At 52.2% G+C, this 26,126-nt stretch overlaps 9 protein-coding genes across 9 annotated transcripts; 6 read left to right on the top strand and 3 right to left on the bottom strand.

The window, feature by feature from the left end:
- Positions 1-404: 404 nt before the first annotated feature.
- J7T55_002434 (hpp family protein) lies at positions 405-4,300 on the top strand (the record flags this gene model as incomplete). The annotated part of the gene is made up of 5 exons (XM_053137507.1): positions 405-665; positions 748-1,351; positions 2,443-3,113; positions 3,250-3,378; positions 3,437-4,300. 5 exons carry the CDS (start codon positions 405-407, stop codon positions 4,298-4,300), a joined length of 2,529 nt encoding a protein of 842 aa, XP_052998305.1.
- A 680-nt stretch (positions 4,301-4,980) lies between these two features.
- Positions 4,981-6,308, bottom strand: J7T55_002433 (uncharacterized protein; the record flags this gene model as incomplete). The annotated part of the gene is made up of 6 exons (XM_053137506.1): positions 4,981-5,027; positions 5,087-5,166; positions 5,266-5,619; positions 5,685-5,871; positions 5,959-6,026; positions 6,076-6,308. 6 exons carry the CDS (start codon positions 6,306-6,308, stop codon positions 4,981-4,983), a joined length of 969 nt encoding a protein of 322 aa, XP_052998304.1.
- An 877-nt stretch (positions 6,309-7,185) lies between these two features.
- J7T55_002432 (glycoside hydrolase family 32 protein) lies at positions 7,186-8,901 on the bottom strand (the record flags this gene model as incomplete). The annotated part of the gene is made up of 1 exon (XM_053137504.1): positions 7,186-8,901. The coding sequence occupies one exon, from the start codon at positions 8,899-8,901 to the stop codon at positions 7,186-7,188; it is 1,716 nt and encodes a 571-aa protein (XP_052998303.1).
- A 2,619-nt stretch (positions 8,902-11,520) lies between these two features.
- On the top strand, positions 11,521-14,835 carry J7T55_002431 (uncharacterized protein; the record flags this gene model as incomplete). The annotated part of the gene is made up of 8 exons (XM_053137503.1): positions 11,521-11,862; positions 11,922-11,992; positions 12,066-12,149; positions 12,212-12,249; positions 12,789-12,898; positions 13,005-13,291; positions 13,457-13,794; positions 14,084-14,835. 8 exons carry the CDS (start codon positions 11,521-11,523, stop codon positions 14,833-14,835), a joined length of 2,022 nt encoding a protein of 673 aa, XP_052998302.1.
- A 2,270-nt stretch (positions 14,836-17,105) lies between these two features.
- On the top strand, positions 17,106-17,603 carry J7T55_002430 (uncharacterized protein; the record flags this gene model as incomplete). The annotated part of the gene is made up of 1 exon (XM_053137502.1): positions 17,106-17,603. The coding sequence occupies one exon, from the start codon at positions 17,106-17,108 to the stop codon at positions 17,601-17,603; it is 498 nt and encodes a 165-aa protein (XP_052998301.1).
- Positions 17,604-17,831: 228 nt separating this feature from the next.
- J7T55_002429 (major facilitator superfamily transporter) lies at positions 17,832-19,463 on the bottom strand (the record flags this gene model as incomplete). The annotated part of the gene is made up of 2 exons (XM_053137501.1): positions 17,832-18,828; positions 18,883-19,463. The coding sequence occupies 2 exons, from the start codon at positions 19,461-19,463 to the stop codon at positions 17,832-17,834; spliced, it is 1,578 nt and encodes a 525-aa protein (XP_052998300.1).
- A 561-nt stretch (positions 19,464-20,024) lies between these two features.
- On the top strand, positions 20,025-22,031 carry J7T55_002428 (triacylglycerol lipase; the record flags this gene model as incomplete). The annotated part of the gene is made up of 2 exons (XM_053137500.1): positions 20,025-20,110; positions 20,207-22,031. The coding sequence occupies 2 exons, from the start codon at positions 20,025-20,027 to the stop codon at positions 22,029-22,031; spliced, it is 1,911 nt and encodes a 636-aa protein (XP_052998299.1).
- A 526-nt stretch (positions 22,032-22,557) lies between these two features.
- Positions 22,558-23,607, top strand: J7T55_002427 (1-aminocyclopropane-1-carboxylate deaminase; the record flags this gene model as incomplete). Its single annotated transcript, XM_053137499.1, has 1 exon — positions 22,558-23,607. One exon carries the CDS (start codon positions 22,558-22,560, stop codon positions 23,605-23,607), a length of 1,050 nt encoding a protein of 349 aa, XP_052998298.1.
- A 731-nt stretch (positions 23,608-24,338) lies between these two features.
- On the top strand, positions 24,339-25,808 carry J7T55_002426 (alpha/beta hydrolase fold-1; the record flags this gene model as incomplete). Its single annotated transcript, XM_053137498.1, has 4 exons — positions 24,339-24,380; positions 24,435-25,110; positions 25,315-25,445; positions 25,686-25,808. The coding sequence occupies 4 exons, from the start codon at positions 24,339-24,341 to the stop codon at positions 25,806-25,808; spliced, it is 972 nt and encodes a 323-aa protein (XP_052998297.1).
- Positions 25,809-26,126: the final 318 nt, after the last annotated feature.

Here is a 26,126-nt window from a genome sequence, read left to right as displayed (position 1 = left end):
CTGTTTCGGTCCCTCATAACGTAAAGAAAACGGCCTCCTGGGTCACGACATAATTGTCATCATTGCCAGTCAAGAAAGCACGGCTATGCTCGACGTCCGCACCAAGAATATCAGACGGCACTCAGGATGGCGAACCGAAGACGTTCCGCGTCTAAAATGACGCGAGAGGTCAGAGGTAGCAATACAAGACCACATGGCAACGCCTTCCTTCGCAGACTTTCGCGCATAATCCTCTGTCATCCGCAGGAGCGTCCAATGCTTGGAACCACAGGACACGTTCTTCCACAGGCGACGGTGCTGAGCCCGTGAGACAACATCGCATACGCATAAACGCACACGTATACCATACCATACCTTTAGGGCTCCGAGTGACCACGGCGACAGGAGAGAGGCCACCAGCACGCATGCTTCGTCCGACTCAATGGCAGGTCAATATTGACCAGTACCTGAACCCTTTCCTAGTGCCACCGCCGACGAGTTTCCTGCCCAGGCCTCTCCAGCGTCTCTTGGGTGGCCATGAGCGTTCTCGACCGCATCTGGGAAATGTTGCCATCAGCTTCTGGGCATTCATCGGGGCGCTGGGCGCCTTGTCCCTGATATCCGTCATCGACAGACACGTGCCGGCCTTCGAATCAGCCGGCACACCACTCATCATCGGCAGCTTCGTAAGTCCCTTAGAGCACGTCAAAGACAAGTTGACATATCAGATGTTGTCATCTTGACCAGGTAACTGACCCTACGAGTCAGGGTGCGGCAGCCGTCCTCGAGTTCTACGCCATCGAGTCGCCACTTTCTCAGCCACGTAATGCCATACTCGGGCAGCTCGTCAGCAGCGTCATCGGCGTGGCCATGAACACGGCATTCTCCCAGCTCTCAGGCGCCCGCTACCTGGAGCTCCGCTGGCTTGCTGGTGCCCTGTCCTGCGCGACCTCGATAGTAGTGATGGCCCTCAGCGGGACTATTCACCCGCCAGCTGGCGCGACGGCACTGCTCGCAGTGACAGACGACAAGGTCTCTAGCATCGGCTGGCTGCTCGTCCCCATGGTCCTGCTGAGCAGCGGTGTGATGTTTGCCGTGGCGTTCTTGGTGAACAATATCCAGCGAGAATTTCCGGTGTACTGGTGGACTCCGGAGGAGGTTGGATCGTACTGGGCTCGGAGACGTAGGAATCGTGCTGCGCAAGTCGCGGATCCGGAAGCGCAGGGAGAGAAGAGTGCAAGTGACGATTCTGCAGATCTTGAGCAGTGGAAGACTTCTCACGACGAAGACTGTAGGCTGATGATCACGAAACACGGGATCAGGGTGCCGCCCAACCTAGACCTGCTTCCGGAGGAACGGATGTGGCTGGAGAGTTTGTGCAAAAGGCTGTGATGTCGGGATGTCGTGAGATCGCCGGCAGTGGCACGGAAGACGTGGATACTCGCTATATACTGTATATATAAAGTAACAATAGAAAAAGGCCGGACCGATCCACGGCAGTAGCCTGCCTCTGGAAAATGCTTCCCAATTCCCGCGAGACCACTCGGAGGCTGCGGAGCCAGTATCGGAGCCGACAGCCGTCCAGAGCTAATGTGCCTAGGCAAGCTGTGGCACAACGGTACTACCCTGGCCGGCTTGGCCAGCTGTTGAGTGGCGTTGCTGGGGGTCATGTCTGATTCAGGGAAGGCCTTGTCGAAGAGCCGACCTTACTCTGCCGCAATATTACCACAGTAATTCCCCTCTCTGCACTCTCCTGTCCCTTGATCTCGCCGCCGACCTCCAGTCAACAGCCACAGCTGCCACAACAAGGGAGATCTCTCGCGTATTCATCACTAGGAGAGAACAACAACACACAACACAACTTTCCAGGATATACAGACTGTTCCGACACGCCCACCACGACCCACATCAACGCTTTTCGATCCCCAATCTCATCGTCTCAAGTCTTAATCGGTTGACCCTGGTCTGGGCCGGCCGAGCTTTTCTACATCGGGCATTCAAAGTCGAGCGGCAGCGAACGAGCAGGATCCACACTCCGCATTTCTGGCCTTCTGGCGCGCCAATCTGCGAGTCAACCAAGAGCCACGAGCAGTTTCTAGACTTGCTGGCACCGAGCGGGTAGCAGCGACTCGTTCGTTTCTCGGCTTCTTCCCTCTGACAGCTTCGAGCTTGGGGTCTACCTAGCAAATCGGCGAATTCCCGAAGCCAAATGGGTCGTCCGCCGACCAGCGGGTACTGCCACACCTGCCGGAAGCGACGAATAAAGTGCGGTGCGTATGCGTGTGCCCACGGGGGATGGTGGAGGGGGATGATACAGCTTAATCTGACGACGTGGGAGGGATGATGCATTGTCATCCTGCCCGCCATCCTCCTTTGAGGCCTATCTGTCTATCTATCTTGTCTACCTACCGATCTGCTTAGGTGGCTGTTGCTGACTCGTCACATTGTGTCCCTGATGAACAGACCGGACACGTCCCTCATGCCTCCGGTGCCTCAAGTCCGGCTATGCATGCAAGGGGTACGACCTCGGCCTGCGCATGCAATCCCTCGTCGTCGTGACCGAACCAGAAGGCTCGCAACGCCTAGCCCGCATCGTACCACCCCCTACTGCCGCAGCCCCAACCTTGACAACAGCTGGCCCCGTTGCGCCGCCCCTACACCAGTTCAAGCGCGGGCTGGGCCGGCCACAGGACCGTCGAGGGGGCAGCGATGATGATGCTGATGATAATGCCGGCGGCGGCTTCTACAAGATCCTGGGTGGCACCGCGCACGAGCAGCAGCAGCAAGCTCGGCGCCGGTTCAACCTGTCCCCCGAAATGAACCTTACAGCGTTTCAGGAGCATATGGCCTTTAGCTACTTCTTCGCGACCTATGGCTGGGCCTACTTCTGGAAGCCGTTCCTCCACCTCGCAAGGGAGACCGACCTGGCCCCAACGGCGAGCCGTATGTGCAGCTTGGCCCTGGCCTATGGGCACATGGGCACCGGCCACGCGGACAAGAGCCTCAAGTCCATGGGCCTTGAGCTGTACGGCCGGAGCCTGAGAGAGGTCCAGGCTCTGCTGACTAGAGGTGCTGTGGCCAAGACAGAGCTGGCCCAGTTGTGTGTCCCCATTGTGATATTGGGCATGTACTCTGTACGTTGGCCCAGGCCCCCGTCCTGCCCCAGACTGACTCTCGATCTCCCCGCTCGGAAGCCCACATACAATATCCCTGTCCCCCAGTCCTCCTTATGCAAACCCCAGGGGCTGACTCGTCTGACCTTTCTCTCAGTTCGCCATCGACCGTGACCTGCGCTTGATACATAATATCGGCGTGGCCCAGATACTGAAGCATTGCGGACCAGAGGCTTTCCAGGAGGATCCTCTGCTCACTGCTTTCAGGTCATGTAGGGCTTTACTAGTACGTTGCCCATTCTGAACGCATTCTGTTCGTGCTCCAGTCTAAGTCTGTGATGTAGATCTGTCAGTCCTTTGCGATACGTCGGCGGACGTTTTTGGAGGACAAGAAATGGAAAACAGTACCATGGGAGAAGCTGCCCAAAACGGCCCTGGACAGTCTCATCGATATCATGGCCGACATGCCAGGCCTGGTGAACGATATGGCAGCATCGGAGCAGCCAATATCTCCCGCTACCAGAGACTCGTTCCACAAAAGGGTTGGTGAACTGAGGCAGCAACTGTCGACGTGGCGGTGGAAATGGGACCGCAAATACCCCCACGTTGCCCACGAAGTCCCATCCAACCTCAAGGTTGATAGCATCGAGACGCCCGTCTTCAGGGAACAACTGGCTACCATGATCAAGTTCGACACCACCCAGCAGGCCGTCGAGATGCTGACCTACAACGCTGCCCTCCTCTACCTTCTCCAGCTGGAAGACCTCCTGGAGATGGGCGAGCCGCACAACCCACCACGCCTGTCAGCCGACGACATGGAATATATCCGCCACGTCGCCGCGCGTCACCCTTCCACGCCACTGCTGCTCCCCGACGAGGCCAAGTTCATCTGCCAGCCGGCACTCGAGGCGTTCCGGCTGATCCCGTCGCTGTACAAGAACCTGGTCACGACTAAGGACCGCATCATGGTCATCCTCGCCCCGCTGGGCATCGTGTACACCTCGACGCAGAACAACCCCGAGCTCAACAGCTGCATGCAGTCCATCCTGGAGGACATACCGTTCTTCGGCGGCGGCGCCCCCAAGGAGCTGGAGCTGTATGAGCTGGCCCTGGGCGAAGCGTGGAAGTCCAAGGTGCCCTCACCTATCCCCGCTGGGACGAGCCCGACTGTTTCGGAGAGTACGGTCGAGCTTGCTATTTCCCCGTAATGCATTAGAGAGTGTGAAATGGCATCGGGAAGAGCATCATTAAATAATTTTTACGATATTATTGGGATTTCCTTTCAAAGGTTTACGGGAGTTATGGACAGAGCGACAACATGTCAAAAGTTCACTTGGCTGTGTTTTTACTAGTTAGCCCGTGTACCACGCTGGCAGAATGGCATCATCCAGCAGTCAATCAATAATTGAAATCTGAAGTCGCCCAGGCTTTCAGCAGGAACGCCCCATCTACCTGGACTGGAATGCCTGGGGGAGAGGCAGTTCACTGGTCTGCAGTACTGCTTGTCAAGAGAATCACGAAAGTGTTAGCGGGTGAGGTTGAGAGATGTTCAAATGATCGAATTGCACGGGAGTTGCCATCTACTCTGTTCTAATTCTGTTCTGGGCCTTCTAGACGGGGAGGAGAGGGGGCATGGAGATGGTCATTTTCACTCTGGAGCTATAGATTGGACTGTTGCCTAAGTCAAAAGCGGTGGCAATAGTATCGGACCCGGAGTACGTGGATAGTTGGATTCGCGGGCGTTTTTCTTGACTTTACGAATTCGCGATCTTCGTTGAGGGCCCCGAAGTCATGTGCACGCCACCTTTCAATTTACTATAGGTAATTTCTTCACTAATATACCTGTGTGGCCGCTTGCAACTCCATGGTAGCCGACTGCAACCTCCACTTAGACCTCGGTATCAACGAAATCAATGCAGTTCGGATAGCGTTGGGCTGAAATATAGCTTAGCGGAGAACTTGATCATTTATCTTGCCGAATGAGAAGCACTTACATCGGATCTCGTCGTCAATCAGCTGAGGATCAGTCAGGGTGTCGTTTACCCAGCAAAAGTCATCCGTGAGCAGGTAGATCCTGGTAGGGACAAAAGGCGTTAGTCTTCCATGCCATCTAGCTCCTTCCCTTTTGCTACAGAACAACTCGATAAACTTTGCAGAACAAGGGAAGACTCACTGATCTTGCTCAGGGGCGGCGCCATATGTCGCACATTGAACAATGATATAGTTTCCGAACGGCAGCTCCTGTTCCACGGCTGAAGTGCTGCTCGCCTCCGACGTGCAATTGGCCGAGTCATCGCCAATCTGCGTGAGGTACAGCCACCGTTTCCAGGTTTCTTTCGGGAGGTCCTTCTCGCGAGCCTGTACGCTGGGGGCAGGGAAAGCTGCCACTTCAGGGGTCGGCTCCGGGTCCGGGTCACGCATCTTGGTCTCCATGAAGGGAATCGGCCCGCAGTTGTCGAGCCCGTTGTCAACGTACTCGATCTGTGCTTCTGGCACGTAGCAGTTGGATAGGGTCTTGAACCATCTCCTACAGTGACGAGTCAGCTCCTAAGGTTCCTGCAATTGTTACTTCACGAAATCGATATTACTTACGAGTTGCCGAGGATGGCGTCACCATCGTCAGTGTAGCAAGTCAGGGTGAGATCGACCTCAGTCTTGTACATCTTGATGCGGTCCTGACGCTCGACGGTCTCGGGGATGATGTTGCACTCTGTATAGTACACCGTCGCACTTGGACCGGTGGTGTAGGTCTTGGCAATGTCGCCACAGTAGGGGAAACCTGGAGTATTTGTATCTGAGAACAGTCAGGCTCAAGTCTGTAGTCTCGCGCTCCAGCCTACGGTCCCAATAGTGATTATCAACTCACAGTCTCCTGCATACTCGATGATATCCCATTGAGTGACATAGCAGCCATCGGTTGTTTTCAACCAGATACTTTGAAGAAGTCAGCAAAGAATTGTGACGGGAATCAAGGGCAATTCACTTCGAATCAACAATGTTGTCTCCGTAGGTCCAACACGTGAGCGTCATCTCCGTGTCATAGAGGTACGCGACTTGGTTCGTGCAAAGCGAGTATGGACATGTCTTGCACTCCGTCTGGATGCCAGACTCCACCTTGGAGGGGATGGTGGTGGCATTGTCCTGCCTAGTATCCAGCACTGAACCGGCCACGAAGGGCACCACCAGGAGGGCTGAGAGATATGATGCTTGGATCATGGCGACTTCAGGTCTTCGGAGATATTCAGTTTTGGTCTGAACAAGATCTAACTCGACAAGAGGCTGGATTGGCTTTTGATGGATGTGGGACTGACGATCGACACGAATAGCTCTACTTATAAAAAATTGAATTTCGGGCTGTGATCCGTGGTAGAGCCAATCGAGTACTAAAAGACCTGAAGTGGAGCAACATACTGGCCACAACGGCCCATGGAAAAACCGTCGACCTGCAAGGCAGTCATGCTAGAGTTGCAGTCTGATTAATCACAATATTGAGGCTAATGCTGTACATGGCGTGCCTAGCTATCCCGGCTTCCCGTACGAGAAACAGATGGACACGCTTATTTTCTATGGATATTGCAAGTAAGCAGTAGAGGCGCGCACTAGGTCAGGTACGGGATTTGCCAAGGTTGCACTGCAGCCAATACGAGGCCCTCTGCGCGAGGTGAGCAGAGTCAGCCGTCGGATTTGGCTTCGAGGACGACCAGCCCGAGATCCGAGCGTGTTTTTCAGGCGCGGAGAACTGTGAACTCGCCTGGCCTGGCGATAGATTGGAGTTGATCGAGCCGGCCGTTTCCGCGCGTGGGAAGTACATGAACCGGAGGAATAACACAGCAGTTGTGGCTTGGGGCGACATTGAGGCTTACCTTGTCATGCTTCATGAACGATCTTATTATGTAAATGGCGTTCAGCTCATCTTGGCAGCGCTGATCAACGTGGCGCGGGATCACAACAGGCTTGACATGGGATGAAGCTTAAATTAAGGTCTAATGATCGGCGCGCTGATGAACCCAGCGGAAGTTTCGGAAAAAGCAAGTAGGCAGCAGTCAGGATTGAAAAATTGTATTTACTGTTAAGAAATGTTATATGCCTATTTCTACCATGCAGCCTCATAGATTATGTCTCTTTTTGTAGTATTGCCGGAGTCTGTCACATTGCCCACGACTATGCCATGATCATCTTCATATTCAGCCCATGCACTCTTCAGTGCCCATATGGCGACGCTCACTTCTACCCCAGCGGGGAGACTGGCAGTTTCCAGGCTCAGGGCCGTCAGAGGCTCTTCAGGGTAGAATAAGACGGTCCCGGCGTGGACGCCACCGTCGAGAAAGACCTCCAGAATAGACCTGTCTATGACAGCCTGCATTCTCCAGGTGCCGGAAGATGTGTTCCATACGTCGGCCACAGAAAACTTATCAGTGAAGAAAATGTTGTCGAACCCTGATATGTGCCCTCGGTCCACGAAGAAGGGCTGGTCCCCGCCAAAATAGTATCCCGAGCGCAAAGACTCGCCGGAAGTAGATGAGGTGAAGGTAAGGTTCAGTGTCGAAGAGCCAGTGATGGTACTCGAGTTGAGTCCGGTCACGTTGGCTTCGATGTATAAAGCATTCGACGCGACTGACGAGAAGTCCACCTCCACGGAGCCGTTGCCCTCGAAGGTCGTCGTGTTCAGCGGCGTATCGAGGACCGGGCTGGGGTCAACCAGCTCGTTCGCAACAACCCAACCGATGCGAGTCGCGTTGGTCAGATAGTTAGCCCTCGGCAAAGTCATGGCGCTTCGCCAGCCTTCGAGGTTTCCCGTCGGGACTTGCTGTGCGTACTGCCAGTTTGATGCCCAACCGATGTTGATGGCATTGCTCCCGTCTGGCAGGCCGTAGAAATACTGCGCTGCGTAGTTGTCCTTGGCAAAGTCGGTGAGACGCGTTGCATCGTCGATCGTCTCGAAGTGTGTCCCGTTGAATGTGCCGGGGAAGTACTGTGTGACCGAACCTCCCAATGGCGCACCGGGCTGCAGAGAGATGGCCATAACGTACGCCTCGTCAACAACCTCGCCGCCGATGCTGTCGCGAACGGGAATCTTGACCAGGTTAGGGCATTCGTACTGGGCGCCGAGAAGACCGTGGTGAGAGAAATTGGAGGCGTGCTCCCACGTCTTTAGGTCAGGGCTGGTAAATACCCCGACGACAAACTCTTGTGCGTAAGCAATTACGGCGACCCAGTGGTCTTCGTACCAGAAAACCTTTGGATCTCGGAACTGGGTGCTTGTGCTGTTTATGACGGGGTTGTTGTCGTAGTACTCGAAGGTGTAGCCGCCATCATGGGAGTATGCGATGGCCTGGACCTGCGGACCCGCTGACCCGTCTTCGTAGTACCGTGCCAGAGTGAAAATTGCCACGACGCCATTGTCCTGGTCAGGAAAAAACCCGGACGTATTGTTGGCGTCCACCACTGCACTTCCAGAGAAGACATACACCATCTCCTCGGGTGGGAAGAGGGCAATCTGCTGGTTCTCCCAGTGATATAAATCTTTGCTCGTGGCATGGCCCCAGTGCTGGTTGCCAGCGACGGTCCCCGTTGGGTTGTACTGGTAGTAAAGATGGTACGTCCCGTCGGCATCCACAAACATACCATTGGGGTCGTTCATGAAGTGCTCCGGAGGAGAGAAGTGGACTTGAGGCCTCAGAGGTCCAGTGTAGTTGCCGGAAACGGGTGTTCCTGTTGGCACGGCAGGGTTGACATAAGTAGGCACGCCCTGCGCAAAAGCAGAGGTGGCTATCAGTGCCGCTGAAGCTATTCCCACGGATGCTTTCATGATGATGAGCTTCTGCTTGGGAGGGGGTGCGGTTGGGTGCTGTTGCTTCTACAAGTCACCGTGGGCCGTCCTGAGCCGCATGGGCAGGCCTTTATATTAAGAATACACCGATGCTAAAGGTCCTGTGCATTTATCACACCACATGCATATGACGGTCTAATCAGTATCAGGCGAAGCCGTTGCAAACCTGCGCGAGCTAACATGCCAGCCATTGACGTAGTAGGTACAGACTTGTTGGCGGCGAGGGTAGCATCCAGACCCGGTGCCCCGGTTGTGGGGACGATGCAGATCGCGGGATTGGACATGGACATGCGGGAAAATCCAGACGAACACTTCACTTGTGTCTTGGACCCTCACTAGACCGGTTCTTAGAACAGAACCTTACAGCTCCCCAGAAAACAGCCTCCACCGATGATGGCATGACGAAAGAGGTATCGGTCCGATGAAGCTCCCCGGCATGATGACTTCGGCCGCAGTGAAAGGCCGGCCTTGAGGAGAAGAATGTGTCCGTAGGATGTTAAAGGTCGGTGTCCTTGACCCAGAAGCTGGAGCCGATTGCGGCCCAGACCACGTCAGGAACTGTCACTGAACAGGGTTGAAAGTGCGAAGTCATGGTCTAGATGCGCAGTCTAGTCTGTGTTGGAGAGAGCCATGAGGAATCCGGAAGAGTGGTACCGCCTCCAGGCCGTCGGGTGATGGCCGAGCAGTCGGCTCATCTGGGGCCAAGCCTGGAGTTTCTCTGGAGTTTCTTCGGAGGCGGAGAAGGTGGGCGAGAGCACTTGATAGTACGAGGGGAATCAGCGAGCACTCGAGCGATGCGTCGATGTAAGGTGACTGGTGATGCCATTTCTATTCATCAAGACAGCGGAAGAGTCGGTAGAGAGACCACAGCATTCACTGGGCTTGAGCAATCTGCCAACGCGCTCGATACGCCAAGGAGACGCATCGAGAAGGGAGACGACGAGCCTCAATATTGTCAAGCCGGTCTGACGTCTGCCGTGGGGCTCGAGATTAAGTTAAGCTCCCACCCCACATCTCGGATGCGGGGCCGTTGCGCAAGGTTCTCCCATGCACAGTCGCTCAGATCAGTGCTAGAAGCGGAAACACGGGTAACCGCGTGGAAGGCTTGAGGACTGGGCACTATTTTCTGGAAGTGTGAGCTTGCTGTTGCTGGATACACAGGATATTAGGAGAGTTTGCTCAACGGTGCTAATAGTATTTTGATGGGCAAAGCTATGACGCGGAGACAGTGGAAAAAGAATGGTCCTGGTTTGCGTTTATCAGCCTCAAAAGTGACCTCAGAGGTCAAGCAGATGACTCAGGACTTCTACCGAATAAACTCCATCCCCATTTATTTCACTGAAATTTGTAAAATGCTGAGAACCACACACGGGCGGTCTCCGAAACCTGAAGAAGAGCCAACTTGACGAAGCACGTCTACATTGCAAAAACAAGATCTCACCAGTCTTTATGTAGTCTCATGGGTGGTTCCGTGCTGAGAAGAGCACATAAAAATTTCGCCAAAGCTGATGAAGACCAGAATACTCTGTACTGATAATCTCTCAACCATCCTTCTAGACAAGCCTGCCTAGCAGCATTTCGTTACCTGTTATCATGAGCCCAGAGTGATGTCAGCAAAAACCACATATGGCATTAAAGAGACTTGACTCTTACACGATGTCACTTCCAACCAACTTATTGAGATTCCGAGACTCAGACGATGCTGAAAGTATAAACTTAGCAGATATGATGAAGACAAGTCGTCGCAGACAAGGTGGCGCTCACACGCTCCACCGAATTGGGCCACTCGAATGCTGGGATAAGGCACATCAACCTCTGGATCCATAGAACCACAGCCAAGAGACCCAGCGGGCTCGGTGGAGAGACAAATGGAGAAACCGAGAGAATCAATCCTACCTGACTATGCAATCCCTCGAAGGCTTGCTCAAGTGGTCCTTAATATATTGATGAGCCAACTATGTCATTCGACTGTACATCGCCGTTGGTTTTGCTGGACCGTTACAAGCAGCATGGCGGCCTCGAACTTAGAAATGTACCATTTTGGTGGCATCTCTGAATGCCCATAGGTAGGGGTTTGACCTAAAGAGCTTCGCTTCCAAAGAACACTGTCCATTCATTTTGACTCGCCGTCTGTACTCTCATTGAGCTTGGGACTCCTCACGTGCTCAGAATGGAGCGTTGAGAGGCAATAATGTCTGCTGATGTTCTCCTTCATCGATTCAATTCACTAAGAAGATTTGATTCCATATTTGGAGCAATTCATCTTCCTCTTTCATGGAGTTTTGTTCCTAGTATTTGGTTCAAAGACACCGAAGCCAAGGCGATAAAGAAACCAAGGAGCATTTTGGACAATGAAGGTCAAATTATGGATGGTTACCTGGACATAACAAACCAAATGGGCCTCAAAATACCACATCAACATGATCTAGCTTAATGCCTCTTCTGCGATTGAAAAACAAAACCTGGAGGGACCAGACATAATTGTCTGTCCTCCACCGAAGCGTAACTCTTGACCTATCATTGCTAGAGAATTTTCTTGGAATTCTAATTTGAGCGCAGAAGCAAAGTCATCATCCCTCGTATTTCTTTGAGACAGTAATGTGCTTCCACATCATCCCTCTCTGTCCGGGCTGTGAGGAGCCAAGCGGACTTGGCGAAGAAGTCATCTACTCGGACGAGATCTGCTGCGGCCACTGCCCGCCCGAAGATGTTTGCGGCTCTACCACTCGATTCATGACCAAGCGGGAAGTTGACCATCCCGACTTTGAGTGTTCGACCCCTGGCTGTGGAGAGGTTCGCACCATCCTCACGGCCGACCAGGAAGAAGCAGAAATCCAGCGGGCAAGAGACCATGCCAAGCGGTTTCTGAGGGAGACACACGAAGGCTGCTTGTCGCTCTGCATTCTTCCATTCATTGATGAACCGACTCCAAGTATTCCGGTAAGTGCATGGTGATAATCATATGTAAGATACTAGCCGCTGACCAGAGACCACTCCAGAAGAGCCCCGAACTGCCACTTACCAGCTTCCGGCCTGTCAACAAGCCAAATACTTCTGGCTTGCACGGAAAGTCGAGACCGTGGTCCAAGGTAAACTGATTCTTCATAATTTCAATGTTATTCCCCTACTAACATGACGGACAGAAACGTGGCCAGCAGTGGACTCGTGAGGAGGAAGTGGTCTTATGGAGATTGCGGCGGCAGGGAATGGAGTTCAATCAGATCGCGGTGAGCTGCACTAGCATCAAATCTGGCAACTCATGGGATCATCGCTAATGGAAAGAACACAGAGACGAATCGATAGGACAGAACGTGGATGCTACGACCGGTATAACAAGCTGCGCAATGAGGGATTTGGTCGGCAGTAAGGCTGACGGAAGGAGACGGCATCACGTTGGAGACTGGCCATTTCCGTGACTGGAGAGCCATGTGGTTGGATACGCCAAGCTGTTCTGGCTACCTGTTTATTTATCCGGTACTCGAGATCTTTTCAGGTAATGTGTGTGGGATTCATGACATGCGTGCGTACATGCATCTTTCAAGTGCCTCTACTGCGAACTGGGCAGGCAAACATCCAGCCTTTCACACAACTCTCTCAGAGCTTGCCACCAGACCATTAAAATGGCTCATGTATCACCAAAGTGGTATTACAGGCTGCACTTGACTATGTACCACAGCGCGCCATCCTGATCGATTGAAACCTGTTAGTCGTTCTTACTTGTCTGATGCTTTCCTTGTTTTCTCAGTCACCGGACCTACCTACTTAATGTTTCTGGTCAACACCATTATGAGTTTAGAAACCGAAAGCAAGGCCAGACTGGATCTAGAGAAGGTTCGATGACCTAAAGATACGAAAAATGCTGTCAGAGGATAGGATTTCTGAAGGAAAGAGCGCCCTTCGTTGGGAAGGATGCACCACCGATGGCTTTGAAATTACCTGGGTGGCGCGCTTTGTTATTCGGTCACCTCGAAATCCGGTCTCAATGTTTTCACATCCACTTGCATGTTTCCACTTCTATTACAGAAATATTCTCTTCCAAGCCGAAGCCCACTCACCAGTACCAAAATCAGATGGCGCACTAGGCGCGTCTGCCAGCTGAACTGAAGCTGCACATCTTTGAACTCGTAGCGGCTGATCAGGCATATAGATTGTCCAACTACGCCTGTGTCTCTGATGAATGGCAATCATTTTTCGAGAGCATAACTTTCAAGCAGCTTGTTCTCAATTCTTCGGGAACCGACCTGGACCAATTCCCTGCTGCTGTGCATGGTCGCCTAAATCTCATCAGGCATATCGTCTTGCGGATAGAGCTAGATGAATACGACTGCACAGTTTGCAACCGCGACGAAGACGAAGATACCATGATTCGGTAGGTCACTGACAGACAAACCCTAATAGTGTTTTGCGGTCCTCGTTGACCTGCACCCGTGACAGCTGATTGCGGCGGAACACAGCTTTCATAGGATCCTGGCGGAGTGACATGAATCAGAGCAGCTTGATGGTGATCTGACAAATTAGCTGACCACAAATATAGGAACGATGCCCAATTCACTAAATCGGTCTTCAACCTCCTCGCTGCTCTCTCAGCCTGGGACGGCTCCGAATCCCATCTCAACCCCCGTCGAAGCTTGACACTGGAGCTTTGTGCCTTTTCACCGAGTGACACAATGCACTATCTCAAAGACTTCCGCCTGGAGACCGGGTACCCCTATGTATATGCTGAGGATATTCCCACTTGCATAACCGACTACTATGAACCATATATGACCAACCTCAGGGAAAGAAGAGACAGGGAACTCGACATATCGCATGGCTGGGCATTTTGTACACGCCTATCGTCACCAGAACCAGACGCAAGGCCGCGCGCATTTGGTACGCGGCCACTCAGATTAGACTCCCGTGATTATGGGCTTGAAAAGGGATGGGTTGCATGCGATCTGCCAAAAGTTCCCTTGGTAACTGGGCTACTCATCCGGAGGCAGTACTATCGTGGATACTCCACTGAAGCTTTGCAGAGGATGCTAACTCGGTCCCTGACCAACTTGGTATTCTGGCGCTGGGAGAAATGGCTCGAAACCTGTACTTGCTGCCGCATGGCATTCCAACAAGGTTGCTCCCACATCAGCAGCTCATTTCAATGGATGCTAACGAAAGTTGTTAGATATGGCGTCTCACATTTTGAAAAGTCTGCCAACCTCGATGAAACAACTGGCCATCTATCATGATTCAAACCGAACTCTTCACTGTGACCGCCTAGCGAACACGACTTCTTGGCTTGGGGAACAGCTGAGTTTGGCCAGCCGCCAACTAGACGAGCTACGGGTTCTCGCGGTATCTTTCATGATCGACGCTGCTGACTTCTTTGCACCGTACGAACGCAATGCTGGTAATACACGTTGGACGGCATTTGATGGCGCGGACTACGGGAAGCAAGTCGGGCAAAATGGCTCTACGAGGCACTGGCGCAGCCTGCGAATATTGGCTTTAACCTCGGAAACATTATGGAGGGGCAACGCGGATGAGATCAACAAGCTACTCCGGATCGCTTCTGTCGTATCCTGGTCTTTAATGCCTCAGATCGAGGCTCTGGAGATCTGGTACTCTGAATACGGGAGTTCTTGCAGCTTTTTTGCCGACGTAGGTCAAGACCCGCCCATGATCGTTTGGCGTACCACTCGGGACGGGTTGGAATCAGTACCATCGCCCGATATTGTTGATGTCTGGAATCGAGTGGCTCGAAGGAGAGAAGCAAATCGAGATGCTGTGGTGAGAACCATGAAGATGGAACAACTTCAGCCCGAGGTGAGAGATTACTTGCAATCAGGACATCGCGTGGGGCTTGAAAATTTTGTGTTCAACCCAATTTCGCGGGTTCAGTTGCACTGGGAGGGCATGTTCGGATACCATGGCTAGATTGTCGATTTACATAGCGTTCTGTTACGTTGCAGACATGTTGTGAGTTAGTAAAGCAGTCGAATCAGGATGCATGTGTCACTGCAGGTCACCAATCTTCACTTGTGTGCTGACCATGCCGTCTGTCAACTAACGAAATTTTCAAGACGATGGCACTATGGGCCATCATGAACTTATTTCCTCTTCACTTTTTCCTTGCAATGAATCCCCCGGCAACTGCATCGTATTCACTTCTATTGAGGCAAAATGGACAGAAGTATAGCTGTGTAGATCTTCTTCGACAGCTAGTCTGAAGATCTCAACGTTTCCGAGATGATTCGGAGTTTCATTTAGTGATGGATCAGATCTGGTTGGGGGAGGGAACCTCATTGTAAGCTGAGCACACATCTTGCAGCTGACTTAAGTCGGACGCGGGATGTCAGCTTTTTGCTTAGCCGCCGATGGGCATCGGAGTTTACAGGAGCCGACCAAGGTATTTAAGCCCCTTTCAGACAACAGACAGAAATCAATGCACAATCAATAGTTTCGAACCGAAGCAAACCTTGACCGTCAGCGCTGCCCCGATTTCGTTCCATAGCACCTCTGACCGTTACAGCAGTATTCACGAGAACGCCTTAAATTACCATACCTTTCCCTCGAGATGTCGGCCTTGGTGAATTATGACCAACGCAACATGGCTGTGGGTAACACAAGTTTAATCCTCGGCATCTCTTCCTCTCTTCTGGTTTCGGGTCTTCACTTCGGCGCATCACTTCTCACGATGCCATCATTTTATAAGCTTCCCGTCGACAAAAGTACCCAACTTTTCTCTCAATTCTATCGAAGAAGCACTAAGATTACCGCGCCTTTGACTGCCTTCGCCACTGCTATGTTTGGCCTATCCGCCTACTTCTTTGCAGGAGAAAGGTACGGTTTACAGATAGCTTTGGCTCACGCGGCTGGCCTCACATTTTCCACATTCCTTTGGACGAGACTCGTTATGATGCGGGTCAACCGTGTGCTACTGGGTACTTTCGATGGGTTGAAGTTGACGGACGAGGTGGATCAGGCTGAGGTCGAGCGTCTACTGAGGCGGTGGAAACGAATGAATTTGTTGAGGGGATGTTTGACTATAGGTGGAGGCTTGGTCGGGCTCGTAGCTTTGGCGACTCGCGCTGCTGAGGGAGGTTGAGCTGTAAGCTTTCGGACACATGGCTGTGAGGTCAGGTGGCCTGGCCTTACGATGGGCTCGTGGGGACCGGCGATCTTGGGAATCTGAGATGTTACAAGCTGGGATCACGAATTGATAGGCTACATTCGGTGGAGGACACCAGTAAATTGAACTCAAGTTTACAGAAATATGGAGCAACTTTCTTACAACTACAAATCCTCACAAGGCCCTTCCCAGCTCTGTGTTGGTGAGGGTGTCACATACGCTGTGACGAAAATACGTGCAGGATACCAACTGTTGACTTGTATTCAGGTCGATGTTTGGGAGAAAGGCTTTGATCGACCACCAAAGAAGTTGGAAAGCTTGATTCATCGTCTTTGTCTTTTCTTGGCCCCTTCTCACTTTTGGGTACTTTCCCGTCGATGGATTCAGTTTCTAGCAGGCCACTAACTGAAATATTCCTAGCGTGATTGATAACACGATGAAGACCTGACATCGCCATAGCGCAGCTGGTAGACGATGCCAAATTTGGCAACACGGTAGGAATGTGGCTTACCCCGATGTAACCTCGATCCCGGGTTCGTGTTGCTGTGGCACAGCGGCTTCGCAGAATGCCCATGCGCGGCGTGACTCACAATTAGGATTGATGGGAGAGCCAGACACTGATACAGAATCGCATTGGTACTAAATATGGCCAAAGTCCATCCATCGCTGAGCGATAGACAGATCACCTTGCCCATCTCCCCTATCATCCAATCTGCACGAACTGCCCACAATGCCGCGCTGGAATCCGATACCATCGGCAGTGTGCCACGAGCCGACTACGGACGAAAGACAACAGCCAACAGAGCTCCCAAAAACAAATGGGTACATTTTCAAAGGAACCGTTTACAGTCCAAAAATATGTCGTGCCATGCCTCTTTATCCTAAAACCTACGGTCTAAGCTGTGACAGACAAGATTGCCAACATTGCCACCCGGAGACCTCCGCTAAGTTCCCAAATGCATACCACCGACCGCCCAAACGGTGGGCTCCGAGTATCTTCCGTGATTATTATCCTCGATACTTTCCCCCGCCAGGAACTTGTTTAGTTGGCCGGAGAGGCTGCAAACCGGAGAAAATGATTCGGATCCGTCCCGAACAGCCAAGCAACAGTGCCGCCAAGGATGAGACACGCCGTCGGGCGGCCAGGACTGAGCAGGCAATAGAGGAAAAGCAACAGGATGAGAGCAAACACGTCAGGAGTCAGAGGCTGAGCAAATGGGAGGCATCAACAACTAGACCAATCGACGAGGGATGTGAGCTAGCGGTGTCAGAGAACGTAGTTCTGCCGTCGGATGACTGCAAGGCAGATCTCTGGGATGCTCAGCTTGCGGCTTTGGTTAGCCAAAGCTTGTTGGATGACTACGAAGCCGAGGATGCGGACATCACAATGGATTCGCTTCGACGGGATGAGGGTACTTACACGATCAGTTACAAGGCTGATCGGAAGCGGAAAAACACAAATCAGCGGCGAGATGAGATGCGGGCTCTCGATTTTGAAGACGACATAGACTGGGAGCTGGTTCTAGGATCCCCAAGTGAGGGCAGCATATCTTGGGTAATGCTTGATGAGTAGGGGATACGCAGGTTCCCTTCGACGATACAAATTTCAGGCGTCGGAAAGTAGCGACTGGTTTAGGCCTTTAAAGCCTCAAGTATTGAATTGTAATAAGAGGTCGGAGTACAAATGTGATATTAGTAGTTGGATAATACTAAGAGATGATATACATGTTCCCATCCGCCACGGCGAATCGGCGCCGACATACAGGCAAGACCAACCCATTTTCGTCTGTAACGAATCAACTTAGAGTAAGTATCTAAACTCAGGGTTTTCAAAATCTGTTGCATCGGCACCATCAAAGGCGTCGTCATGTTGAGTTTGCGCCGCCGCAGCAGCGTCATCTCTCCTCTTATTCCTCATCTGTAACAACATCCTCAAACCCAAAGCCAAGCATACCTGCGCCACAGCACAGGCCAGAATCACGATGCAGCCCGTTCTGTAGTAGGGCGACTCCTGCTGTAAGAACGCATGTGGGCCGATGACATTTCCAGCGCAGTATGCCAAGAACACCAGCGCAGACGATGATGTGCGCTTAGTATACCCTCCCAGGTTGGCAGAGGGCATCTGCAGAGCCAGGACGAGCGAAGCGACGTAGGAGCCGGAGATGTAATAACCAATCAGCACGCCAATCTTGTTGGCATAATCGGAGCGGTCCATTTTCCAGATAAGGCTGACACCGATGATGGTGGGTATGTTGTACAGCGCCATCACGGTGGTCCGTTGGTTCTTGTAGTGGGAGGCAATGTAGGTGCCGGATAGAATCCAAATGACTTGGAATGCGCCTTGCGGAATTCCAAGGGCGGTTGTCTTGAGAGGATCTGTGACGAGACCCTTGACGATGAGTTTTCCGAAGCTTGCATAGCCACCGTTGATGACCTCGTTAAAGAGCACGAAGGAAAACAGCAGCCAGACTTGTGGGTCGGCGAAGGCCTCGCCAACTTGCGCCCATTTGATTGTCTTGTTGAGAATACCTGTCTTGGCAAGTCGGCCACGTGCGATGAGCAAGGCTTTTTCTTCGAGGGTAAATCGCTTTGCGGTCAGGATGGAGTCGGGCAGAAAGAGTAGCATGACAATGCCCCATATGACTGTGACTCCGCCGCAGAGGAGGAAGATGGCCTTCCAGACAGGAAAAGTCTCGATTTGTCCTATGCCATAGGTCAAAAGGCCGCCGATCATCGAACCAAATCCGTTACAACAATAGAAGACACCAGCGCGGAATGGTTGTTCTGGGCGTGTATACCTTTGAAATGTTAGCTTCTGAAAACTTCGAACTTAGAGATTATCAAGTACTTACCACATAGCAACAATCATCATGAAACAGGTTGTGATTGGAGCTTCGAAGATACCCAATAGGAAACGGCACGTTCCAAATCCAGCGAAGTTGTGGCATGCCGCCGTGATCATCAATATTGCACCCCAGCCGACCACGCAGGCAGACACGATCTTGGCCATTCGTGTCTTCTGGGCCGCCCACATCCAAGGATACTCGGCGACTAGGTAGGCGAGGTAGAACATAGAAGTGAACCACGCATATTGGTCCTGCGTGATACCGGTGCTGCTAAAAAGGTCGAAGACGGCGGCATAGGACATGGCCTGCTTGTCGATGTACTGCAGCACGTAGGTGCCAGCGAGGAGTGGCAGGACGATCATGTCAATTTTTCGAACGAGTCGCTTGTTCTTGTCCGCATCGGCCAGAAGCTCGGCGAGATACTCGTCAGAAAAATTGTGTTCGCGGAGGAAGACCTCGGAGGCATCCAGCGAGACGATCTCGCCCTGGGTGATTGACTTGATCCGTGAGATGGAGACATTGTCGTCGGCACCTTCGACGGTGGTAGGCTGCTTCTCGGGAGCGATTTTCTCGTCTGGAGTCGCCATACTGCTGAGACGATGATGAAGTGGCTGGGAAAGAAACAAAGACCTGACGCCGTGCACTCGGGTCGAAAAGACAACTATGTTACAAGCACTCCTGTAAATACCACAATGAATAGCTGCCGTTATCAAAAAGCTGCCGCCGGAGCTTTAGGAATCTATGGGCGCCCACGTTTGTTATCAATTTGGTATCCACCTAGGTCTTGGAAAGCAGGGTTCCCTCAGAATATCTATCTGAGAGGCGGCGCGATAGATAGCGAACCGAGTGGCGGATTCAATGCGGACGGTGCTCAAGAGGCTTTCTTCGGTTGTTTTCGTCCGCACCCGACACCCGAGGCGCCCTGTGAATGGGAAACGTAGAAGAAAGCGTACAAGATGTTGTAACAGGTGAGTAGCCTGCAGTCCAGCATCCCGGTACCCGATCAGTCCCCCTGAACATAGAGTACTACATCGAAGTAGATATAGACATACACACGCGAGCACCTCGGCCATGCCTACCCCGATTTCCTCGTTCCCCAACTGCGTGGCCCGCTGAACGAGCACCATGCCCGCAACCTGGATTCAACAATGAACCAGCATTTGGCCTCTGTTGGTGCAGGTTCTCCTTACCTGAACGATTCACGTATTGTGGAGCACACCTCGGACGCGTCCTGGTAAGCCACACGATAGGCTTACGTCCTGGGGGATAACGGCCGTCCCCGTTCGGCACTTCTTATCTGGGCTCGCAGGTGACCAGAACGTGGAGATAGCGCTTCCGGGTTGGTGATGCCGGTCCCCTGCCGGTTCGGCTCCGACACTCCGACATCGCGTCTCCTCTCTCAAGTCCGTATTTATGCCGAGAAAGACGACGCCGGTAAGGTTCGTGAGAAGAACGCACCGATAGACGTCAACTGCATCACGTGTGCACGACTCGCTCTCATCATGGTGCTGCAAGTCGACTCCTCCCGCCCAACGGTCCAGTTGCCCCAGCAGGGCAAGGTCGTTGGCATCACCCACCCCAAGGACGAAAAAGCTCACCGTCCACGCGCAGTCGATGCGTTCCTCGGCATCCCTTATGCTATACCACCAGTCGGCGACCGAAGATTTCGTCCAGCAGAGAAGCTGCCGCCTAGTCCAGAAAATGTTCTTGACGCGTCAAAGTACGGTCCAGCAGCACCGGGGAAACCGCTGCTGATCCCAGATCCATCAGGACCGCAGATTGTCTATAATGAGGACTGTCTTACGGCCAACGTGTTTCGTCAATCTGGAAGCGCATCTCACGATGGAAAATTGTTGCCAGTTGCCGTTTACATTCATGGCGGGGCTTTCAACCGCGGAAGCTCAAGCATGCACAACACGGCATCGATGATGAGCTGGTCTGAAGAGCCCTTTGTCTGTGTGTCATTTAACTACCGCGTGGGATCTTTGGGTTTTCTGCCGAGCAGAGTGAGCGCCAAGGAAGGTGTGCTGAATCTGGGCTTGAAGGATCAAATTGTACTGTTTGAGTGGGTGCAGGAGAACATCAATGCGTTTGGAGGAGATCCGGACAACGTCACGCTCTTCGGACTGAGTGCTGGTGCGCACTCGATCGGTCACCACCTCATGCACTACAAAGAGGGTGTCAAACCTTTGTTCAACAGGGTCATCATCGAGTCCGGTGCACCAACATCTCGCGCTGTCAGACCGTTTGACGCTCCTGTTCACGAGGCACAATTCAAAGACTACCTTGCTGCAGCAGGTGTACCTGCTGATCTGCCTGAGGACGAGATCTTCTCCTTCCTGCGGTCTCTGCCGACGGAGAAGGTTCAGGAAGCACAGAACACGGTCTTTGCTAAATACAACCCCAGCCTAAAATGGGCATTCCAGCCAGTCATTGATGGCGAAATCATCCCGAGGCCTCCTCTCGAGACATGGCGGCAAGGGAAGTGGCACAAAGTCCCCATCATGACAGGTTTCCAGAGGAACGAAGGAAGTCTGTATGTCAACAAGGCAATGAGCACATCAGAAGAGTTCACGGGTTTCTTCCGCGATCTTTTGCCGCTGCTGTCGGAGGAAGACGTCAACACCATCGACGAGCTCTACCCAGACCCCGCAAAGATTCCCGAATCCCCATGGAAAGAAGACCGGGACGGTGTCGGTGCTCAGTACAAGCGAATCGAGGCTGCCTACGGACACTACGCTTATGTGGCACCTGTTCGACAGACTGCTGAGTTTGCGAGCCTCGAAGTGCCCGTCTACTTGTACCAATGGGCTGCGATATCGACGGTCCTCAACGGTGCACAGCACGCAGACAACATGAGATATGAGGTCTGTGATCCAAAAGTGGTCGCCGTGAGTGAGAACCAGGCGCAGCTGGCCAAGACGATCAATTCCTATGTCACCAACTTTATCACAAAGGGTGATCCGAATGCTGGTGCACCAAAACCAAAGTGGGAGCCTTACAATAAAGAGATACCCAAATCATTGGCGTTTGGGCTGGGCAACAAGGAGCTCATAGGCGGTGATCTGGGCACAACGGCCAAGTTTGTAGAGGATGAGTGGGGCAGAAAGGAAAGCGAATTCTGGTGGAGTAAGGTCGATTTGTCACAACAGTGATCGGGAATAGTCCAGGATATTAGCCAGTTGAATGACTAGACTGCCAGACTGCCTACTAACTATTGACTGCCTGCTTATGAGATTTACAAGCCACTGCCACTGCCAAGGGTTTCGTAATGGGTCGAGATGTGCATATCACTGCATGGTACCGTGCGATAAAGGTGGAGTTCCGCGGCCGGCCTGCGGGGAACTGAGAAATGGCGCCCCTCAAGCCTCTCCAGTTTCCCGCGGGAAACCTCTGAATGGTCAAGGTGGTGGGCGATTTGTACATGTGTTGGTAAATTTTGAAACCGGCCGATTACACGTCGCGTAAAGATGGCTGAGCAAGGGAGTGAGATGTCACGGATGTCTCTCCGGCCGTTGTTATCCGGACCGATGCCGGATCGGAAGAAGTGCGTTTGGAAAGTCATCTCATGTACATAACCAGACAGCGACACCAAGACGTCCATCGTGACCGATCGGGGCAAGTATTGTCGTTGCACTACTACAACAAAATCCAGTTATCAGACAGCGAGACTCAGTGAACATGGCCGCCACCACCGTCACACTTCCGGAGCCTTTCGCCTCCATCCCACGGTCAACCCTGACCTTTGGACCGTCGCCAATCCAGGCTCTCCCCAAGATCTCAAAAGCACTCGGCGGCAAGGTGAACGTCTACGCCAAGCGTGAGGATGTGAACTCAGGGCTGGCCTTCGGCGGCAACAAGGTCCGCAAGCTGGAGTACCTCGTCCCCGAGGCGATCTCGCAGGGCGCCGACACACTGGTCTCAATTGGCGGCGTCCAGTCCAACCACACACGCGCCGTCACAGCTGTTGCCGTCGCCAGCGGTCTGAAGGCCGCCACTGTGCAGGAGCACTGGGTCGACTGGACGGACCCTGGGTACGAGAAGGTCGGCAACCTGCAGCTGAGTCGGCTCATGGGCGGGAATGTCCATCTGGACCCCAGTGGTTTTGGCATTGAGCACAAGACTACCCTGGCGAATCTCACCAAGGATCTGGAGAGCAAGGGACAGAAGCCATATTACATCCCCGCCGGCGCAAGTGATCATCCATTCGGCGGTCTGGGCTTTGCACGATGGGCATTTGAGGTGGAACAGCAAGAAGCAGAACTCGGTGTCTTCTTTGATACCGTCCTGGTGTGCGCTGTCACAGGCAGCACGTTCGCCGGCATGATTGCTGGATTCAAGCTGGCTCAGAAGAATGGGAGTAAGCCTAGGAGGGTCATCGGTATCGATGCTAGTGCCAAGGTGAAGCAGACGTTTGACCAGGTCCTGAGGATTGCCAAGTTCACCGCCGCAAAGATTGGTCTCTCGGAGGACGACATCACGGAGAAGGACGTCGAGCTGGTGGACAGGTATCACGCTGGCACGTACGGCATTCCGGATGAGCAGACCATCGAGGCCATCAAATTTGGTGCCAGCACAGAGGCTTTCATCACGGATCCAGTATATGAGGGAAAGAGCCTAGCGGGCATGATGGATATGATCAAGAAGGGAGAAATTCCTGGGGGCAGCAACGTGTTATATGCACACTTGGGAGGTCAGCTGGCTCTAAATGCATACTCAACGATACCTTAAGGTATGAGACAGCGCAATATCTTCTCTGATGAAACACAGATTCAATACCCCAACAACTACTTCAATTTCGTCCGTAACAAAGTGCCTGGTAAAATTGACTACAATTCTTCGAATACTATTCCCCAACATATCTGGGTAGAACATGACTGGAGTACACTACGGTCCTAAAACGGGAGAATTCCTGGTCATTAAGACTGCGACAAGTGCACTTTGGAATATTATGGAATATATGCTGAATCGGCCATCGGGTAGAGTAATCACATGCGGTGTATGTCAAAGATTGTCTGTTGTCATTGGTCCTTCCTCGGCTGCGGCGTTCTGCATATGCAGGCTGTCTTCGTGACTGATGTGGCAGAAAAAGCCCCTCTTTTCTTGCGATAAGTATTCTCTGACATCGAGTTCGGCTTATAGCTGCTTTTATACGTCCATAAATACCCGGAATTCGGGCAGTGTACTGCTTAGATGGAGCAATGTCCGGCTGTCGAGTCTACGAGAGCCCTATCACGGAGAGGGGGAAGAGGAGGACAGGGAACAGAGTATTCAGCTGGGACTGCTGCTATTGTGGAGCTGGTGCCATGAATTACCAGACCACCCCCGCGTGCATCAACTGTGGCCATAGACCTTGCTCAGGTAGTCAGGCTGGTCACAGGATCGCTGTTCTTCACGCACAGGGGTCTTCAAAGGGAGGTGGTCGTCACGACACCACCGCGGGCCCTCAAAGCGAGCTAAAGATGGACCCTGAATCGTCCAAGAAGGAAGAACTGACCGTTGGGGTGAGTTCGAGGACTTCTGGTATTCAAAAATAACTGCAAGGGACTAATGATCAGACAACCAAGTCTTCAGACAGCCAGGCCTCGAAAAACGAAAGCAATGCCGTGGACTCGGGTGATACAGACATATTTATTTCCGAGCCTGTCATCAGCAAGTTTTCCTCCATTTCAGCTCTCCTTGACCCAAGCGCACGAGCAGTGGAGGATTTTACTCGCAATATCACGATCTTTCAGAGTTTGGGATGTCTTTGGCCACAGCTTGTCGGATGTTGCAAGTCAAAGAAAAGATCTATATCCGTCATCGAGCGGCTACTGGAGCGCTACGCAATGGATTTGGCTGTGGTGTCTCAAAAAATGAAAACATCCAACCTTCCGGATGCCCTGCCCTGCTTTGCTGCGGCACGTTTTGTTCGAAACTCACGGTCACGCATCGCGCACAACATATGGAACGCCCAAGATCATGTCATACGCAGCTGCGCAGAAGACGTGGAGATATATCATGAAATCGTCCCAATGAACCCCGCCCTTGAAATCGAAGACGACTTTGATTTAAGGGATGCCGACTTCATGTATGAAAATATCGAACAATTCTTGTTCACCATGAACCCGATTCTCTCGCTCCAAGCAAATATCAAGCTACTCATCGGACTCGAAGATCCGGTGGATTATGGAGGAATCAGAGGGTTCTTGAATTCCTTGAAAATTTCCATTGTGAACAAAGTCTCATCAATATGTGAGCCTCGGCTCTTACCGGGAAGCACGAGATTGCGATACGAATGTGTAAGTCCATCCAAGTCATTTCTTACAGCGTCTCAACGTGCATCTTCCTTTTCCAAACTAGCCGTCCACTATTAAACGAAAGCATGCTAAACTAGCTTGAAAAATCGTCAGAGATGTGGGCGAAAACTATACGATGATTATGTCGAATTTCAACCAGGCGCGCTTGACAATCTTAAAACAATCCTCTCCAGCTACTCTGGCGGACACCCTGTGACCTTGCAGCCTGAGGACTTTGACCCGCCGGCCATCAACGACAGGCCCGAACGCGAGAATATCTGGCTTAACTTGGTCAGTCGTTGCAAACAGCTGATTAATGGAAGCCCAAGGGATACGCGTCTTCCATGGACCAGACGTGGTGCGGATTCCATGGAGTTAGGTATATGTCAAGAAGGTACAGAAAATCCTCGCGTGGGTCATAACTTTGTCTTGTTGTGTCTTCCATTTATGCGATGGGGGAGGAAGCTTCACCAACTCGACACATGCAGCCTTCAATCTGACCAGCAATTACTTTTGTTGCTGAGAAGAAAGTGGGCCGATTTGCGTAAATCGAGGCAGCGGATATCGACCGAGAGCCTTCGCCGGCTTGTTTCGCTCGAGTTTGTCATGGTAGGCATCGCTGACCCAAACTTCTGCATTATCCTACCATGGTAGTGTATCCTAGGTCTCTTAACCTAGCTGTTCAGCAACGCTCCGACGGCTGTAAAAATAACTGAGAGATCTGAGAGAGCCGTTCAAAGAGGAAGACTAACTAGAGATCGTTTTAGTTCGAAGTATACAAGAATGAGCTGGTGGACATTCACAGGAGTCCTTCCGTACCGGACCGAGAAGACGATGAAGAGGAAAGACACAATTACATCTATGATCCTCGGCCAGCAAAACACAACCCGCCAGTTGGATCTAATCTTCTCATGCATTACTTCGAACATCCCGAGCACGCTGATGTCGGAGTGGACATATACGATAAGATTC

This window comes from Diaporthe amygdali (assembly GCF_026229845.1).
Source record: "Diaporthe amygdali strain CAA958 chromosome Unknown NODE_3_length_2959817_cov_65_330692, whole genome shotgun sequence".
Taxonomy (NCBI): domain Eukaryota; kingdom Fungi; phylum Ascomycota; class Sordariomycetes; order Diaporthales; family Diaporthaceae; genus Diaporthe; species Diaporthe amygdali.
Note: the sequence above shows the minus strand (reverse complement) of the source record. Positions and strands in the feature narration are given on the sequence as shown.